The following is a 17,579-nucleotide window of genomic DNA, read 5'->3' as shown; positions in this document are numbered from 1 at the left end:
TCAACTACGTGTAATTAAGGCTACCTAGACATTTTAGCTTCAATTCTCTAAGGATACTGAGAGGAAGATTGAAAATATGGAGAGTAAAGTGAAATAGAAAAGATTACAAAACACCAAGGGACAACTAGAGGAAAGATTGAAAGACTAGATTCACGGTTCTAGCTATTTTCAAATGAGGGACAACAAAATTTTATAACTTATGGAATTAACATTGGATCAACAAGGTGTTTATTATGAAAGTGGTTAAGAAGAATAGTAGCCAATAGAATTTTGTATAGGACAAACTCCATGTCATGAACTAGAAATTTGATAGTCTTCGTTTTTTATTTTTAATAGTAATGAGTAGATTCTGCTAGGAACAATTGGTAAAATCACAGAAATGATTGCAACTATTCCACCTAGTAGAACCAATATTTCATGAATGCCACAAGGCCAACATGTCTCTGGGAATTTGAACCCAGACTACTTTGTAGCAAAAATCGTGAACGATACCACTTGATCTAAGTTCCTTTGATAAATTTGATATTGTTTGCCAGGAAGCATTTAACATTGAAAAATCCAATTACTATTCCTATGAACTTCCAACACTTGTGCTTCTTAAATGGAGCATTAAAAAAGGAGCTTTCCTAAACAAGCACAATAGACATTTATGATAATTCTTCATCCTTATATTGGTCTCTATTTAGAGGGAAAATCATCTATCTTCTTTGTCATTTTTTTATGCTTGATTTTATGTTGATGGCTAGATAGGAGGGAAATTATCTCAATTAGTAGATGGTATTAAAGACGTTAATCTATTTAGTATCTAGGTGGACCTCAAGAAGCATTATTTATACTCCTTTTTGTATCATAATGATACTAAAGTAAGCTAGCATACTTAAAAGAAAAGAAACCTTGAACACCATCCTGCAACACCCCTTAGACACTCAAGCACTATGACATAAGCATTTGATAGGGGAATTATAATAGTGACTTAAATTTTTTTAATTAGTAGGGATCAATCTTAAACCTTGATCAATCGAGTGGCGAGAGGCATATTTTTTTAATTATGTAATTTCATGTCATGAATTAATTATTTCATATTAAATTGTAGAAATATTAGACCTTCAAAAATTTGATTCCTCTAGGTGTTTGATAGTTTTGGGTTTCATATGGATTTACATTAGGTTTTTCTTGGTCATATACATATGTAGAGACATGCTTATGAATTAGTTTCATTGCGAGTGGTTAGAGGAATGACTCTTATCCTCCTTGTTCAACATCTCCCCATATATGGCTTTAGATATAGCTAAACCTTTATTTGTTCGTTGTCAATTAATAAAAATCAAACATTTTTGTAAATTCATTAATAATTTATGTGCAAAAATAAGTCTTCATTCTATTTCTTATTATAAACTGAATAGGCATTTCTCTATTTCTCTTAATGACCAACTTATAATCAAAATACATATGTATTATTATTATTGTGATGTAATAAAAAAAACCATCATCTCTATTTCTTTTTTTAACTTTAAAAAACCAATCTAAATTCACTTAAATGTATATTTAGATATTATTACTTTCATATATAAAAAAAAATTTATTTAAGCTTATATGACCACATCTCCCCGTATAAAACTAAAAATACTTTTTAATGTAGAAATGTAATTACGCCGTAAGGCGTTTCCCTTTGAAATCAACTTTCCTCTTGGGTTACGTGTACATTTGTGAGCCTTTGATTTCAGTGTTAGACGATGAAAATAATCTTACCCATCCAAATGATTAGACGGTATACTATGTGACCCAATAGATCGATGCTTGTACTTCCAGGTGCTTCTCCGTGTACGCTACTTCCAGGTGCTTCTCTGTGTGGAGACCTTGCACTTGCCCTGGCTCGGTGATACTATATTCCAGACCTTGGATCTATGGAAATTGACTTCAAGAAACCCTTCATATCAATGATAAGGTAGAAAATGATATTCTGACCCTCAGAACATACCCAGTCTGTTACGTGACCCATGAGATGATTCCAGGAGGTCTCGATTAGCCTAAAAAGGGCTTGGATTATCACCACTAGATGCCTTGGACTGTCAGCGGCCCCTCATCCATGATGATCTCCTCTTTCATTTTACTGATGAAGAATTAGTCTCTTCCCTCAAAGAATCAGATAAATCCATGAAAGAAGTTGAGGCAGAAGACTTGGAGCTCTGAAAATTGGAAATTGAGGACAAAAATGGCAAATGGCTTGATGGAATCCATGAGAAGTATGAGAATCTCAAAATCCAATTAAGGGAGAAGCTGGAAGGGTTTGTCCTGCCCGAATGAGAAGAAAAATACAGAAGGTATTGCTAGTTGAAGGTGTGAGAGTGAAGCATATCAAAAGTGGGGAGGATGTTCAGGTGCCCAGAAGATTGGTTGCCATATTCCTCTTCATGACCATGGCAGATTTTATTGATCAGCTATTCAATTTTTAGGACGTTGTGTTTGATAACAAATTACAGCGTATAAGGGGAACACATGGACTGCTCTCTAGCCTGGGGATGGTAAGCCTGGGCTTTGGATGAATTCCATTTCTCGAAAGGGAGCTCTCTATACTGTAATTGTGAGGGAGGAGAAACTGCTCCAGAGAGACGAAAGGAATCAGAAGAATGAAGAAGGGAAGAAGAAGAGGGGTTTTGAAGAAATAGAGCTTGTGATCCCCCGTGTTTGATCACTACAGAGTTGTTCTATTTCCATCAGATCAGGTGACTGCCAGAGATTTCTATTGGGAAGCTGTTTGTATGCCCCGTGGGGAGAAGACCCATGAGAAGGCGGAGACCCTTCTTGCAAAAGCCTATGAGCTTAATCCTTTCATAGGAGAGCCCCGTGATGTTCTTACTTAGATATACAATTCCCAGGGGAGATATGATGAAGCAGATAAGGAAGCAGAGACAGGGCTGAGGCTAATGTTAGAGTGGGGTACAACTTGGGACAAGAGGATGTCATGGGAGGGGTGGATTGCTTGGACAAGGGTGTTACTGATGAAGGCCAAGGAGAAATGGTGGCCTCACACCTCCTAGGGGATCTTGAATTTAGGCCTTGTCAAGTAAGGCCAGAATTTCAGATATTAATGTTATTTTGCAGCTTGGGGGATCTTAAAGTTAGGCCTTGTCAAGACCAGAATATCAGATACTAATGTAATTCTGCAGGTAATAATTTTATTTTTTGCTTAAATTTGTTGTTACATAGTAAAATTTATGAAAACATTTTTATGAAAACCAGTGATGTTTCATTCATTAATTTTACAGTTTGAAAATACTGCTGATATTTATTTTAAAATTCATCTATAATTTCCTTAAAATATTTCAAAGTCAGGCATTGCCCCTTTTACTATTGCCAAAATAATCCACCATTGCCTTCACTCTTTGCTTCTTGATGATGCTTTCTTTATTTTATCACTTATGCATTCTGCTGGAAATTTTGAGGATTGAATGCAAGTGGAGATAACACAAGAGGCAAGGACGTATACCAGGAAGTGAGAGGAGAGGATTCATTATATCCATGGCTATCCCATGTAGGAAGCCATAAAGAAGACACCCAATTCTCCTTCTCACGGTCTCATCTCTTGGTACATTACTTACGAACAAACGAACAATTTTCTTCGCACAATAGTAACATTAGCTGCTAGATGGATAGGTGATATAATTGGAAATATTTGGAGCTTCATATATAATTCACCAAGGCTGCCCCAAGATGAAATCTCCAATGCCATTTTTTGGAGCTCTATGTATGATTCACAAACAGCCCCCAATGCTCCAATTGATGTACTCCCAATTAGCTGGATGTTTCCTAAATGATGAATGACCAATGCGCTGGGGATCTGACAGAAATATCCGTCTCACCAACAAGTTTGCTATCTCAACATGCTCATTATCTATCTCACTAACGCCAATCCCTTTCAAGTGAGAGATTGCACATAAAGCTTGCAAAACAACTGCTTTCAAACATCTAAAATTTTGTCTATTCATCTTTAGGAGTCAATTTTTTTTTTATGTCATACATCAATGTACAGTTACTGATAAAAAAATGATGGTGTTCTACAACCTGAGTGGTTTCCTTTTTCCTTTTTCAAGGAAAAGTATTGCAAATCCTCTATTTGACAAAAAGGAACAGATATCATTTAAAAAAAATATGTAGTACAACCTAAATAAAAAAGAACGGAAATCACATTCTTCAAGGGTATGTAGTAAATACAAATAGATACTCTTTTAGGTATTCAAAAATATCCACTTTACAAAGAAATTCTCAATCCTGTTGTTGTTTTTTTCTTTTTCTTTTAACTCGGTCCACCCCTGGCAAGGGATTTATAGCTACCATCTGTAAGTCGGCTTCCAAAAGCTCACTTTTCACCAAAATTGCCTAATTCTTATCTGAGTCAAAGCTTTTTAATTCATAAACTTTTTTCAGCTTCCAAAGGCTCAATTTTCACCAAAATTTCTTGCTCATTGTCCAAGTCAAAACTCTTTGATTCATAATCTCTCTTTACTCATCTTCATAAAGTGTCCTTGTGAAATGTCTTTTATATGGTAATATTACATGTTCTTATACTATTGTGGTTACTCTCCGATGCCCTGTCATTACGTTTTGTTGGTTGTTCCCTCTGATCTCGATGTGATTAAGTGGTTCAAAAGGCAAAGACCAGCTGTGGGCAGCTTCTTGGCTATTCACAAGTTCATCTGATCTTAGTACTTTTATATCAATACAAATATGAGGTCTCGGTTTGCTTTTAAAAATACGAAATTGTTAGGGTGGCAACCAATGACTATATGGTATCGTTTGTTGCTTGCAGTCCTGCCTACTGTGCTTGACGTCACAGTTCAACACTCCAGATGATTCTCAAGTTATTTTAAAGGTATGCTATCTCATAAAAAATATTATCCAGTGCTTATGATGGTATGTGGTAACATAAGTCTTGTCATAGATGTTCTATCTAGCTTTAAGAATTATGATGAATATAATCCAATATTGCTGCATCCAAACCTATGGATAGTTATGTTTGGTTCGACAGTAGATTTTAGTATATGTTTGTTTTATGGAAACAGGGAATTTCCACAGACTGTATTCTTGATTTATTCCGATTATTAGCTGTGAATGTGGAGACATGCCATCTGACCAACTTTTCTTTATCCCATGAGGTAAGAAAATCAGTAGTTCAGAAGCTAATTAAATAATGGGATTGTTTGACAGGCTGGTGGATTGCAATTGACTGGTTCTGTTCAGGATATCATCTGGTATGACCCTACTTGCATTAACAACACAGGTGTTCGTTTCAAGATAGAAATAGCCATGTACAGTTAAACTGGTTCTATTATTAGTTTGTAAAGCTTAAGTGTGACCATGGCAACAATGGCCATCTTAGTTTTCTTGAAATATGCATGAATTAGTAAAACTTGAATTATACCAGGTTCGTGGCAACAGGTTGAGGGATTCATCAGATGTTGCAACCTTGAAGCCCTGTGCCCTTACTATTGTAGAAGGTAACTAATAACTCTACTCCCCCATCTGAACAAGTCAGGGGAGATAGCTAGAAATTTTGTCTTGCCTTTCTTTAAAATATATATGTTTTTATCTTGAAAAGGGGTCAGAAATAATGTTAAATCATAATATTAGAAAATTGTTCTCTTGTTTCTTGAAGTGATCTAAACTGAATTTCTACTTGCATACGTGCTTCAAATATATATGCAAAGAAGAATATACATTGTTTATACTCAAAGTTTGCATAATACTCCATATATGATTTTCATTTATTTTTCCTTTGTAGAGGACTACACTGAAGAGCATGCAGTTGCACACATTAGAAGATTACTGATCATTGTTGCCTGTACAACATGCTTTGGTTCTTCAGGAAAGCAAGGGGAACTTCGGTCTGGGCAGGGAGGTGGAAAAGAATCAGCTCACTCAATGACAGAGAATGTGGCTGAACAAAATAACGATGTTGCTCTAAAGAAATCTTACCTAGCAATAAAGAAAGAAAAGAAGCAAACAAGGATGGAAAATATAATAAACGAGAGACCTTTCAAAAAGTTGAAGGTAAGGTTGAGGCTAGTGAAAAAGAAAATGATGGAGAGGAGAACTCAAACCAACATTCTTCTAAGGGTGAAGGAAGAAGTAAATCCTCGAAAGAGGGGAAATCTGAGGCCATGGCAGCTATGGCTGCTACCAAAAAGGTCACAAATAAAGGGGATATGACAGGAATGTGTCCTCCCTATAAACTTGGCCAGTTCTATGAATTCTTCTCGTTCTCACATCTCTTGCCTCCTATCCAATGTTAGTATATCGTTCCCTGCAATTTTTTATAATTTGAAAGATGGTAAGCCTGGGCTTTGGATGAATTCCATTTCTCGAATGGGAGCTCTCTATACTGTAATTCTGAGGGAGGAGAAACTGCTCCAGAGGGAAGAAAGGAATCAGAAGAATGAAGAAGAGAAGAAGAAGAGGGGTTTTGAAGAAATAGAGCTTGTGATCCCTCGTGTTTGATCATTGCAGAGATGTTCTATTTTCATCAGATAAGGTGATTGCCAGTGATTTCTATTGGGGAGTTGTTTGTATGCCCCCTGGGGAGAAGACCCATGAGAAGGCGGAGACCCTTCTTGCAAAAGCCTGTGAGCTTAATCCTTTCATAGGAGAGCCCCGTGTTGTTGTTACTTAGATATACAATTCCCAGGGGAGATATGATGAAGCACATAAGGAAGCAGAGACAGGGCTGAGGCTAATGTTAGAGTGGGGTACAACTTGGGACAAGAGGATGTCATGGGAGGGGTGGATTGCTTGGACAAGGGTGTTAATGATGAAGGCCAAGGAGAAATTGTGGCCTCACACCTCCTGGGGGATCTTGAATTTAGGCCTTGTTAAGTAAGGCTAGAATTTCAGATATTAATGTTATTCTGCAGGTTGGGGGATCTTAAATTTAGGCCTTGTCAAGGCCAGAATATCAGATATTAATGTAATCCTGCAGGTAATAATTTTATTTTTCGCTTAAATTTGTTGTTACATAGTAAAATTTATGAAAACATTTTAATGTAATGGACTCGAAACAAATGTTTGTTTGGAGTGAAATATGCCATGGATGCTTAGAGTGATTTTTACGATGGTCATATTGAATTTAAATTTTCTAATTTTCTTTGATATGTGATGTAGCAGTGTCTGATAAACCACTTGGGGTTTTCATGCATCAATTCAGAATGCTGAAATCCAAGTGTTAAGTTTATTTTATTGGCTTAAAGTTATATATATATATATCATGTCATTCTTGTTTCCATTTTCATTAAGCTCTGGAAACTTTAGTTGTTGCTTGCATTTTAGATTTCACAGAAAGTTTCTGCATTTTGTTTGTTTTGCACATATTATCCTATGCTTGATGTGCATCTCACTTTTGATAATTTGATCAATTTTTAAACATTGTTGTTTTATCCTCAATATGTTTATTATTTAAGCTACTAGCTTACAACAATTAGGTATTCCACACACTGTGTGGCTTGACCGTAACTACTGGTAGAAGGAAGGATCATCTTTCCACTTTGTCTCAACAGGCAAATTACAATAGTGAGGTGAACATTCTCTTTCAATCTGACTGCAAAAAAGGATAACACTTAAGTCATTTCAAAAGGTCCTCTCAAACTCGGGTTTTCATGATGAAAACCTTTAGTTACATAGCATTTATAGTATTTGAGCTTCAAACAGCTAGAAGCCAGCTACTAAAATGGCTGTCTTTAAGAATACTTGCACTTAATTGAAAAAACAAAACATCTAAAACCAGTGATGTTTCATTCATTAATTTTATAGATTGAAAATACTGCTGATATTTATTTTAAAATTCATCTATAATTTCCTTAAAATATTTCAAAGACAGGCATTGCCCCTTTTACTATTGCCAAAATAATCCACCTTTGCCTTCACTCTTTGCTTCTTGATGATGCTTTCTTTATTTAATCACTTATGCATTCTGCTGGAAATTTTGAGGATTGAATGCAAGTGGAGATAACACAAGAGGTAAGGATGTATACCAGGAAGTGAGAGGAGAGGATTCATTATATCCATGGCTAGCCCATGTAGGAAGCCATAAAGAAGACACTTGATTCTCCTTCTCACGGTCTCATCTCTTGGTACATTACTTACAAACAAACGAACAGTTTACTTCGCACAATAGTAACATTATCTGATAGATGGGTAGTTGATATAATTGGCAATATTTGGAGCTTCATATATAATTCACCAGGGCTGCCCCAAGATGAAAGCTCCAATGCCATTTTTTGGAGCTCTATATATGATTCACAAACAACCCCCAATGCTCCAATTGATGTACTCCCAATTAGCTGGATGTTCCCTAAATGATGAACGACCAATGAGCTGGAGATCTGACAGAAATATCCGTCTCACCAACAAGTTTGCTATCTCAACATGCTAGTTGTCTATCTCATTAACGCCAATCCCTTTCAAGTGAGAGATTGCACATAAAGCTTGCAAAACAACTGCTTTCAAACATCTAAAATTTTGTCTGTTCATCTTTAGGAGTCAAATTTTTTTATGTCATACATCGATGTACAGTTACTGATAAAAAATGATGGTGTTCTACAACCTGAGTGGTTTCCTTTTTCCTTTTTCAAGGAAAAGTATTGCAAATCCTCTATTTGACAGAAAGGAACAAATATCATTTAAAAAAAATATGTAGTACAACCTAAATAAAAAATAATGGAAATCACATTCTTCAAGGGTATGTAGTAAATACAAATAGATACTCTTTTAGGTATTCAAAAATATCCACTTTACAAAGAAATTCTCAATCTTGTTGTTGTTTTTTTCTTTTTCTTTTAACTCAGTCCACCCCTGGCAAGGGATTTATAGCTACCATCTGTAATTCGGCTTCCAAAAGCTCACTTTTCACCAAAATTGCCCGATTCTTGTCTGAGTCAAATCTTTTTAATTCATAAATTTTTTCAGCTTCCAAAGGCTCAATTTTCACCAAAATTTCCTGCTCCTTGTCCGAGTCAAAACTCTTTGACTCATAATCTCTCTTTACTCATCTTCATAAAGTGTCCTTGTGAAATTTCTTTTATATGGTAATATTAGATGTTCTTATATTGTTGTGGTTACTCTCTGATGCCCTGTCATTACATTTTGGTGGTTGTTCTCTCTGATCTCGATGTGATTAATTGGTTGAAAAGGCAAAGACCAGTTGTAGGTAGCTTCTTGGCTATTCACAAGTTCATTTGATCTTAATACTTTTATATCAATAAAAATATGAGGTATCCGTTTACTTTTAAAAATAAGAAATTGTTAGGGTGGCAACCAATGACTATGTGGTATCGTTTGTTGCTTGCAATCCTGCCTACTGTGCTAGACGTCACAGTTGAACACTCCAGATGATTCTCAAGTTATTTTAAAGGTATGCTATCTCATAAAAAATATTATCCAGTGCTTATGGCGGTAGGTGGTAACATAAGTCTTGTCATAGATGTTCGATCCAGCTTTAAGAATTATGATGAATATATTCCAATCTTGCAGCATCCAGACCTATGGATAGTTATGTTTGGTTTGACAGTAGATTTTAATATATCTTTGTTTTATGGAAACAGGGAATTTCCACAGACTATATTCTTGATTTATGCCTATTATTAGTTGTGAATGTGGAGACATGCCATCTGACCAACTATTCTTTATCCGATGAGGTAAGAAAATCAGTATTTCAGAAGCTCCATAAATAATGGGATTGTTTGACAGGCTGGTGGATTGCAATTGACTGGTTCTGTTCAGGATATCATGTGGTATGACCCTACTTGCATTAACAACACAGGTGTTCATGTCAAGATAGAAATAGCCATGTACAGTGAAACTGGTTCTATTATTAGTTTGTAAAGCTTAAGTGTGACCATGGCAACATTGGCCATCTTAGTTTTCTTGAAGTATCCATGACTTGGTAAAAACTTTAATTATACTAGGTTCGTAGCAACAGGTTGAGGGACTTATCAGATGTTGCAACCATGAAGCCCTGAGCCCTTACTATTGTAGAAGGTAACCAATAACTCTGCTCCCCCATCTGAACAAGTCAGGGGAGATAACTAGAAATTTTGTCTTGCCTTTCTTTAAAATATAAATGTTTTTACCTTGAAAAGGGGTCAGAAATAATGTTAAATCATAATATTAGAAAATTGTTCTCTTGTTTCTTGAAGTGATCTAAACTGAATTTCTACTTGCATATGTGCTTCAAATATATATGCAAAGAAGCATATGCATTGTTTATACTCAAAGTTTGCATAATACTTTATATATGATTTTCATTTATTTTTCCTTTGCAGAGGACTACACTGAAGAGCATGCAGTTGCACACATTAGAAGATTACTTAACATTGTTTCTTGTGCAACATGCTTTGGTTCTTCAGGAAAGCAAGGGGAACCTCAGTCTGGGTAGGGAGGTGGAAAAGAATCAGCTCACTTAATGACAGAGAATGTGGCTGAACAAAACAACAATGTTTCTGTAAAGAAATCTTACCTAGCTATAAAGAAAGAAAAGAAGAAAACAAGGATGGAAAAGACAATAAACCAGAGACCTTTCAAAAAGTTGAAGTTAAGGTTGAGGCTAGTGAAAAAGAAAATGATGGAGAGGAGAACTCAAACCAACATTCTTCTAAGGGTGAAGGTAGAAAAAAATCCTCGAAAGGGGAAATCTGAGGCCATGGCAGCTACCAAAGAGGCCACAGATAAAGGGGATATGACAGGAATGTGTCCTCCCTCTAAACTTGGTGTTAGGCCCCTATACTACTAGTCTAACCCCTTATTGTTATTAGTATAACCCACTTATTATATTGATGTACCCATGTAGTGCCCATATTGTTACTATTGTGCCACATAGAAGCCCACTATTGTTATTGTTGTGCCCTACAATATTATTGTTATGTAGGCTTTGATTGTATTGGGACCACTTAGACTCCTATATATAGAAAGGAGGTATTTTCATTTGTATCATCCAAGAATTGTTCATTTATGTAATGTAAAGGAGGTTGCCCCCTCGAAGAGGCTGAATTCTAAGGCGTGGATCTCTCTTTTCTATCTTTTTGTGAGCTGGTTTCATAACATTTGGTATCAGAGCTTTGGATTCTAGGGTTTCGCTGCTCCAAACAGGTCATCGTGGCATTTTCGCTATAACGTTCTTTCTGTGACGTTTCAGAAGTCGCAAAAAAAACCCATTTGAGAAGAATTGGCGTTGAACCTTGGGTCCGAATTTCAGATTGTTTCGCGCGATATTTTCGGAGATATTATCTGCGGAAGTTGGTCTTTTTGCAGACTCCTGAATTACACTCAAAACAGGTGACCTGGGGAAAATCGTCATAACTTTCTTTCTAAGCATCGGATTGAAATTTCGTAAGAAGGTACAGAAAGAGGACAAACTGTAGTTTCTATCTATATATTTTTCAGAGTCAAAGGTTGAAATAGTGACACGTGGCACTTCATACAAGTTCGCTCTACTGAACTAGTCTATAATCAGGTCACTGCGGGAAATTATGCATAACTTTTTCTTGGAGAATCCAATTTGGATCATACTTGTGGCATTGGAAAGAGGACACAGAGAGGTACTACAGGTCACAAGTTTAGAACTTAAAGATCCGAAAGTACAGAGTTACAGTCGTTTCAAGGTAGAGCTCCTAAAATCAAGAAAAAGCAAGATGAGGAAGTTTGATGGCAAGAATCCGGTAAATTGGATACTTCAGATGGAGCAATATTTTGATATACATGGTGTACAACTGTTACAAAAGGTATGTATTGCATCTTCATATTTAGAACCAGATCAATTTTTATGGTACAAAGGGCTTTGTTCTCGTAAAAAACTTGTTACGTGGTCAATTTTCACGGAGGAAATGATAGCACATTATGAGGATATAAAGAGCAACACCTTCTTTAGAGCAACACCACAACAATTGGAAAGAGTAAAAGGGCTTTGTGACATAATGGAAAGCAAAATTATGGAAACCAGGAAGCATACCCCTCACAACTATAAAGATGGAAGTGTTGTTTCTCCCAGCCTTCCACAACCTACAAGGGTTACACCACAACAATTGGAAGAAAAAAGAGAAAAAGGGCTTTGTTACAATTGTGATAGCAAATGCACTAAAGGTCATAGGTGTGCTGAGAAGAAATTATTTTACATAGAATATGAAGAGGAGGAAGAAAAGGATCAAGAAACATCAAAAGAAGAGGATATACGTCAGGACACCACCCCAGAGAAAGAAGAAATGAATCAGACCATATCTTGTAAAGCATTGGCAAGAATTACCACTCCTCAAACTCTCAAGATAGAAGGACATATCAAGAAGAAAAAGGTGCAAGAAGTGAAAGATCACATCGAGAAAGAAGAAATGAATCCAACCATATCTTGTAATTCAATGGATGAAATTACCACTCCTCAAACTATCAAGATAGAAGGACACATCAAGAAGAAAAATGTTCAAGAAGTGAAAGATCACATCGAGCATCAAGAAATGAATCCGACCATATCTTGTAAAGGACTAGAAGAAATTGCCGCTCCTCAAAAGATAGAAGGACATATCAAGAAGAAAAAGGTTCAAGTAGAGAAAGATCATATCGAGCATCAACAGCAAGTTCTCCAACTTTTAAAGGATAACGCCACTTCGGTGCAAAATCAAATGAAACAACAGGTAGATCAACATCGTAGTGAAAAATGTTTTGATGTGAGTGATTGGGTATTTTTACTGCTACATCTCAAGCAAGCTATTTATGAGAAGGAAATGTTGGCAATACTACATGCACTTAAAAAATGGCGACCTTACCGAATGGGAAGATGCTTCAAGGATGAGGATGTGGAAGCATTGTTTTGTGCTATTTATATTATCCAACCAAATTGGATAAACGAAGCAACGGATGAATGGAAGAAGAACGAAGAAGTATGGCCACTTATTCAAAAGTTGCAAAAGATCCCAATTCAAGCAATATTGCCAGAAATTGAAGAGGAAGGAAAAATCATATTGGAACCTGGAGCAGTCACAGAAACAAGAACCCGACAGCTACGAAATCGATCAATTTCAGAGTATCTCATCAACTGGAAGAACTTACCCGCTGAATATTCCACATGGGAGGACAAGAATTTTATATAGAAGCATCAAGAACTACTCAAGCGTTGAGGACAATGCTTTTTGAAGGAGAGGGGCATGTTAGGCCCCTATACTACTAGTCTAACCCCTTATTGTTATTAGTATAACCCACTTATTATATTGATGTACCCATGTAGTGCCCATATTGTTACTATTGTGCCACATAGAAGCCCACTATTGTTATTGTTGTGCCCTACAATATTATTGTTATGTAGGCTTTGATTGTATTGGGACCACTTAGACTCCTATATATAGAAAGGAGGTATTTTCATTTGTATCATCCAAGAATTGTTCATTTATGTAATGTAAAGGAGGTTGCCCCCTCGAAGAGGCTGAATTCTAAGGCGTGGATCTCTCTTTTCTATCTTTTTGTGAGCTGGTTTCATAACACTTGGCCAGCCCTATGAATTCTTCTCGTTCTCACATCTATTGCCTCCTATCCAATGTTAGTATATTGTTCCCTGCAATTTTTTATAATTTGAAAGTAGTAGTTTCCAATCTTGTGTATAATAGAAATATTACGAGAATGGATATATCCCATACAAATATGGATATGATGTTGAAAGATTTTGCATGTACTCTTCAAGCCATCAAACTATGGTTCTTTATTTGATTGTAATGCAAATATTCCTAAAAATTTTGAACTGTGAAGCATGGCAAACAATGTGCACATTGCCAAATTTAATTTGTTGATTTTCTTTGGAGCTTATGAGTTAGAACTTTGAAGGGAAAAAAAGTGAATTACGAATAGTATTTTAGTGACTAATGACATTGGGATGTACAGTCATAAGGAAGTCCACAAGGCAATCTGTTGAAGACAAACGTCATGGAGATTTTTTTTTATAGACGTGAGCGCTTCTTATCCAATCCTGCACTAATTTTGACCTTCACCTCCATAATGGCTAGGAACTGAATTGTTTCTTCTGTAGATTTCTTATATTTGTCATGCTATTTCCCCTGATATACAGGTGAAGCTTTGCAATGGAAATTTGGTGACTGTAACGGCATTCACCAAAGTTTTTTATAGTGTTGGAAAGCAACTTGTTCAAAGTCATGCACTTGTCAACTTGCTACAGCAGTTGAGCAGGGCTTTTGCAAATTTCTATAGATGTGAGCACTTCTTATCCAATCTTGCACTAATTTTTAGCTTCACCTCCATAATGGCTAGGGACTGAATTGTTTCTTCTGTAGATTTCTTATATTTTTCATGCCATTTCCCCTGAGGTGAAGCTTTGCAATGGAAAGTTGGTGACTGTAACAACATCCACCAAAGGCTTTTATAGTGTTGGAAAGCAACTTGTTCAAAGTCATGCACTTGTTAACATGCTACAGAAGTTGAGCAGGGCTTTTTCAAATGTGAGTATCTTTAAGGTCCAAACTATACTTCTATTGCACCTTATATTATTTAATTTCTTATAAGATGCCTTCTCTCGTGTTTAAGAAATTTACATCAGTGTTTAATGTTTGGGCATTGGTCTTCTCTTTGTGGGATAGATCTTCTGAATGTTTTGATTTCCTTCTAGCTATTAAGGATTTAAGAAATTATAATGATTTTGGATTTTGAAATAGTTTGTTGTGTTGATAAAAATTGAGGCTTGGACATATTTGTTATAGACGCTTTCTTCATGGGCTACATCAAGTGTTGAAGAGGTTGCTTCAACTAGACTAGGCATTCGCTTTTTTCAAATTTATGTAAGTTTATCATTTCCACCCATATGATTGTCTTCCCATGTTTTTTGAGATGTAATTGAGTTCATATCCATCCAATTGTATTATAGGATCCTAAACCAATGGCAAGATCAGTTATATTGCGTTGGGTTAACTAAATGTTGATGTATGAGTGGTGTTAAAATTTAGATGTCATTGTTGTTAGGTTTACAAGAATAGGAATGTTTTTGCACAACTTGTTAGAAGAGAGGAGAGGGCCGGTTTTAAGGCAATTGCAGTGACTATGGACACACCTTGACTTGGGCGGAGGGAGTCTGACATTAGAAATAGGTAGTGAAAATTCATTCTATTTTAGATTTGTTGGCAGGACTAGGTAGACACGTGGGATAAATATTATATTTAGAGTATACTCCTCTTTAACGTTATGATTTTGTACCCATGTTTTAACAGTTTCTCAACTCTCAATAAAAATCAGAACATTGTGGAATTCTTTTAGGATCAGAAGCGATGCTAGGGTTAGAAAAAGCATTTAGCACTCATAATGTATCAAACTTAAAATAAGTCAGAAGTCTCCATTTTATCCTCTTTGTTCATCCCTTGTCTAACACTGAGGTATCTAATGTTCTGAAAAGTCTCATTGTGATATCCACTCATACATGCTAGACAGCGAGGCACACCTCTATGTTGAGATGCAATTCTGGATCCATAATTGTTTTTGACTTCTATTGATTTTTCTTTGTCAAAAATGTAGATTCGCATTGCCTCAAATTGTGCTTCTGCTTCCCCTCAAAAGAGACCATCAATGAAGGAGGTATTGCATTTTCTAGAAAAAATGCCATCATCCACAACCGATTAACCAATTCTTTCTTCCTATGTAGCATCCTTGCTTTGACATAAGTTGGACAGAGATGAGGACTTACACCCACATTCCGTATTCAACAGCTCTACTTAGACATTGACATAACTCATATAGACACATCTATGATTGGGACTCAAACAAACTCTTCTGTCAACTTAGCTGCTTATGAAATCTCCAGAGCCTTCTTAAAAATTTCAATGTTTCTACAGTTGAGGATTGTAGAAAAACTCAGGGATCAAACTTAACTCCATGGTTATGAGGCATCCGCGTTCTCACAGTTTACTTGCAGCTCATTCTCAGTTTTAATGGGAAGGTGATATATGGTGTATTATTATTGCAATGGCAGGGGACGGATTTTAATTTTTGGTTGGACCAAAAGAAATTGATGCAAATCAATATTGAAAATTAGATTTATTAGTTCAGCTATAGTTTGCATATACAAAGAAGAAACTGCTCCTTTTTCAGGTTAGAATATTTACATATACATGTTCATCTCAGCAACAAATGATAATTTATCAAAACCATGAGAATGCTACACAACTTCCTTCATAAGCCTTCTTAGGAAGACCATGAAATAAGACAAGTGGCCCTATGCTTGTATTTGTATCTTATTCTACATAACATCTTCTTACTTAGCTGGAGAACAATTGGCTGCAGTATTTATATCAGTTTCTATGGAATGTTTCTACTGTTCTATATTGAGTAGGTCCATTATACCATATTACTGTTTTGTAGAGTCTATCCTTATTTTCTCTTCCTTAGAATATATATCAACCCTTTTGTTTTGTTTCAAGGATATGTTGCAGTTTATTTCATTTCTCTTTTATCTTTAAGATGGATATTTATCTTTTTTATCACCACGTTCTTTGTGGTTCATTTAAATTGGATAGTTGTCATTTTGTTCACTGAGTTCTTTGTATTTTGTTATAACTAGTTATTGATAATTTTGCCAACTGAGTTCCGTGAGGTCGAGTATAATGCTTTCCTTGCTTATCAAAGAGTATTGATTCCTTTTCAATTTCAACATTCTGGATAACCAAATCTAGTTCTCTGTAATCATTGCAAAAGGGAGTCCATTATCATGTAGGGTTGGAATTGTTATTCTCCTCTTGTTGCATGCTAATCTTGATCATCTTATTCAGCTTCTAAGGTTCTTAGTGGCCTATCCTTTTCAGATCCCTTGACTAACTCTATATCTCTCTAATCTTGCAGGATGGTCACCAAACTCTTCCTTTTATCTGCCATGGTTGGCCAGGATTAAAATTGCAAGGGGAGTAGCCAGAGGCCTGGCTTATTTACATGAAAGGAAGTTTGTTCATGCAAATATTAAGCCAAGCAACATCCTTCTGGGCTTTGACATGGAGCCATACATAGCAGATTTTGGGCTAGAAAAACTATTAGACACTGCCAATGTCAAGTATAGTAGCTCTGCTATCCACCTAAGGAACCTTGAAGGTATATTTTCACGAAGCAAACGCTCGGCTCCCGCGATAGCCTGCAAACGACATTTTAATTTAAAAGAGAATTATCATGGTAAATTGGTATAAGAATATTAGTAGAAAAAATCACCTAGTTATAAGCCTAAATATTGGCAAAGGCTAATTCTTCATGTGGCATAATCAATTAGCCATGTTACCTTGCTACATGATGCAAAGAAATGACCCATGGATCCTAATACTTTTTAGGGTTCTTTTTCAATTCAATAGGCTTATCTTCTTCTTCTTCTTCCTGAGATGGTAAAGATAATGACTCAAGAATGACTCTAAGCTTACTAGATAACCAAATTTTCAACATACCTTGCAATTTCCGCACTAGCCACTTACAAATTTTCAAACATCAATGTTTAGATAATAAATAATGGATGGGAATAAAAAAACCTAAACATTAACACCAAAAATAATAATAATCACATGAACCTACTGAGAAAGCGGAAA

The 17,579-nt window shown here is 35.9% G+C and overlaps 1 protein-coding gene, 1 long non-coding RNA gene and 1 pseudogene across 4 annotated transcripts; all 3 read left to right on the top strand.

Moving 5' to 3' along the window:
* The first annotated feature begins 1,845 nt into the window (after positions 1–1,845).
* On the top strand, positions 1,846–5,358 carry LOC149194509 (uncharacterized; annotated as a pseudogene). The gene is made up of 3 exons (XR_016254539.1): positions 1,846–3,167; positions 4,808–4,870; positions 5,206–5,358. The product of XR_016254539.1 is annotated as an uncharacterized LOC149194509 (transcript).
* Positions 4,585–7,101, top strand: LOC149194508 (uncharacterized). Its single transcript, XM_089407686.1, has 5 exons — positions 4,585–4,662; positions 4,808–4,870; positions 5,061–5,153; positions 5,423–5,495; positions 5,780–7,101. The coding sequence occupies exons 1-5, from the start codon at positions 4,585–4,587 to the stop codon at positions 6,205–6,207; spliced, it is 735 nt and encodes a 244-aa protein (XP_089263812.1). The 3' UTR covers positions 6,208–7,101.
* A 6,406-nt stretch (positions 7,102–13,507) lies between these two features.
* LOC149194507 (uncharacterized) lies at positions 13,508–17,303 on the top strand. 2 transcript variants are annotated; one of them, XR_016254541.1, is made up of 5 exons: positions 13,508–13,563; positions 13,903–13,966; positions 14,087–14,228; positions 14,349–14,474; positions 16,858–17,303. It is a non-coding gene; the product is annotated as an uncharacterized LOC149194507 (long non-coding RNA). The 2 variants fall into 2 exon arrangements; XR_016254540.1 differs by having other exon boundaries at positions 14,310–14,474.
* Positions 17,304–17,579: the final 276 nt, after the last annotated feature.

Source organism: Pinus tabuliformis, chromosome 2_2 (assembly GCF_031772625.1).
Source record: "Pinus tabuliformis cultivar Carrire ecotype Pingquan chromosome 2_2, CPIR1, whole genome shotgun sequence".
In the NCBI taxonomy this organism is placed as follows: Eukaryota; Viridiplantae; Streptophyta; class Pinopsida; order Pinales; family Pinaceae; genus Pinus; species Pinus tabuliformis.
The sequence above is the reverse complement of the archived record's forward strand: the minus strand, read 5'-3'. Positions and strand labels throughout refer to the sequence as shown.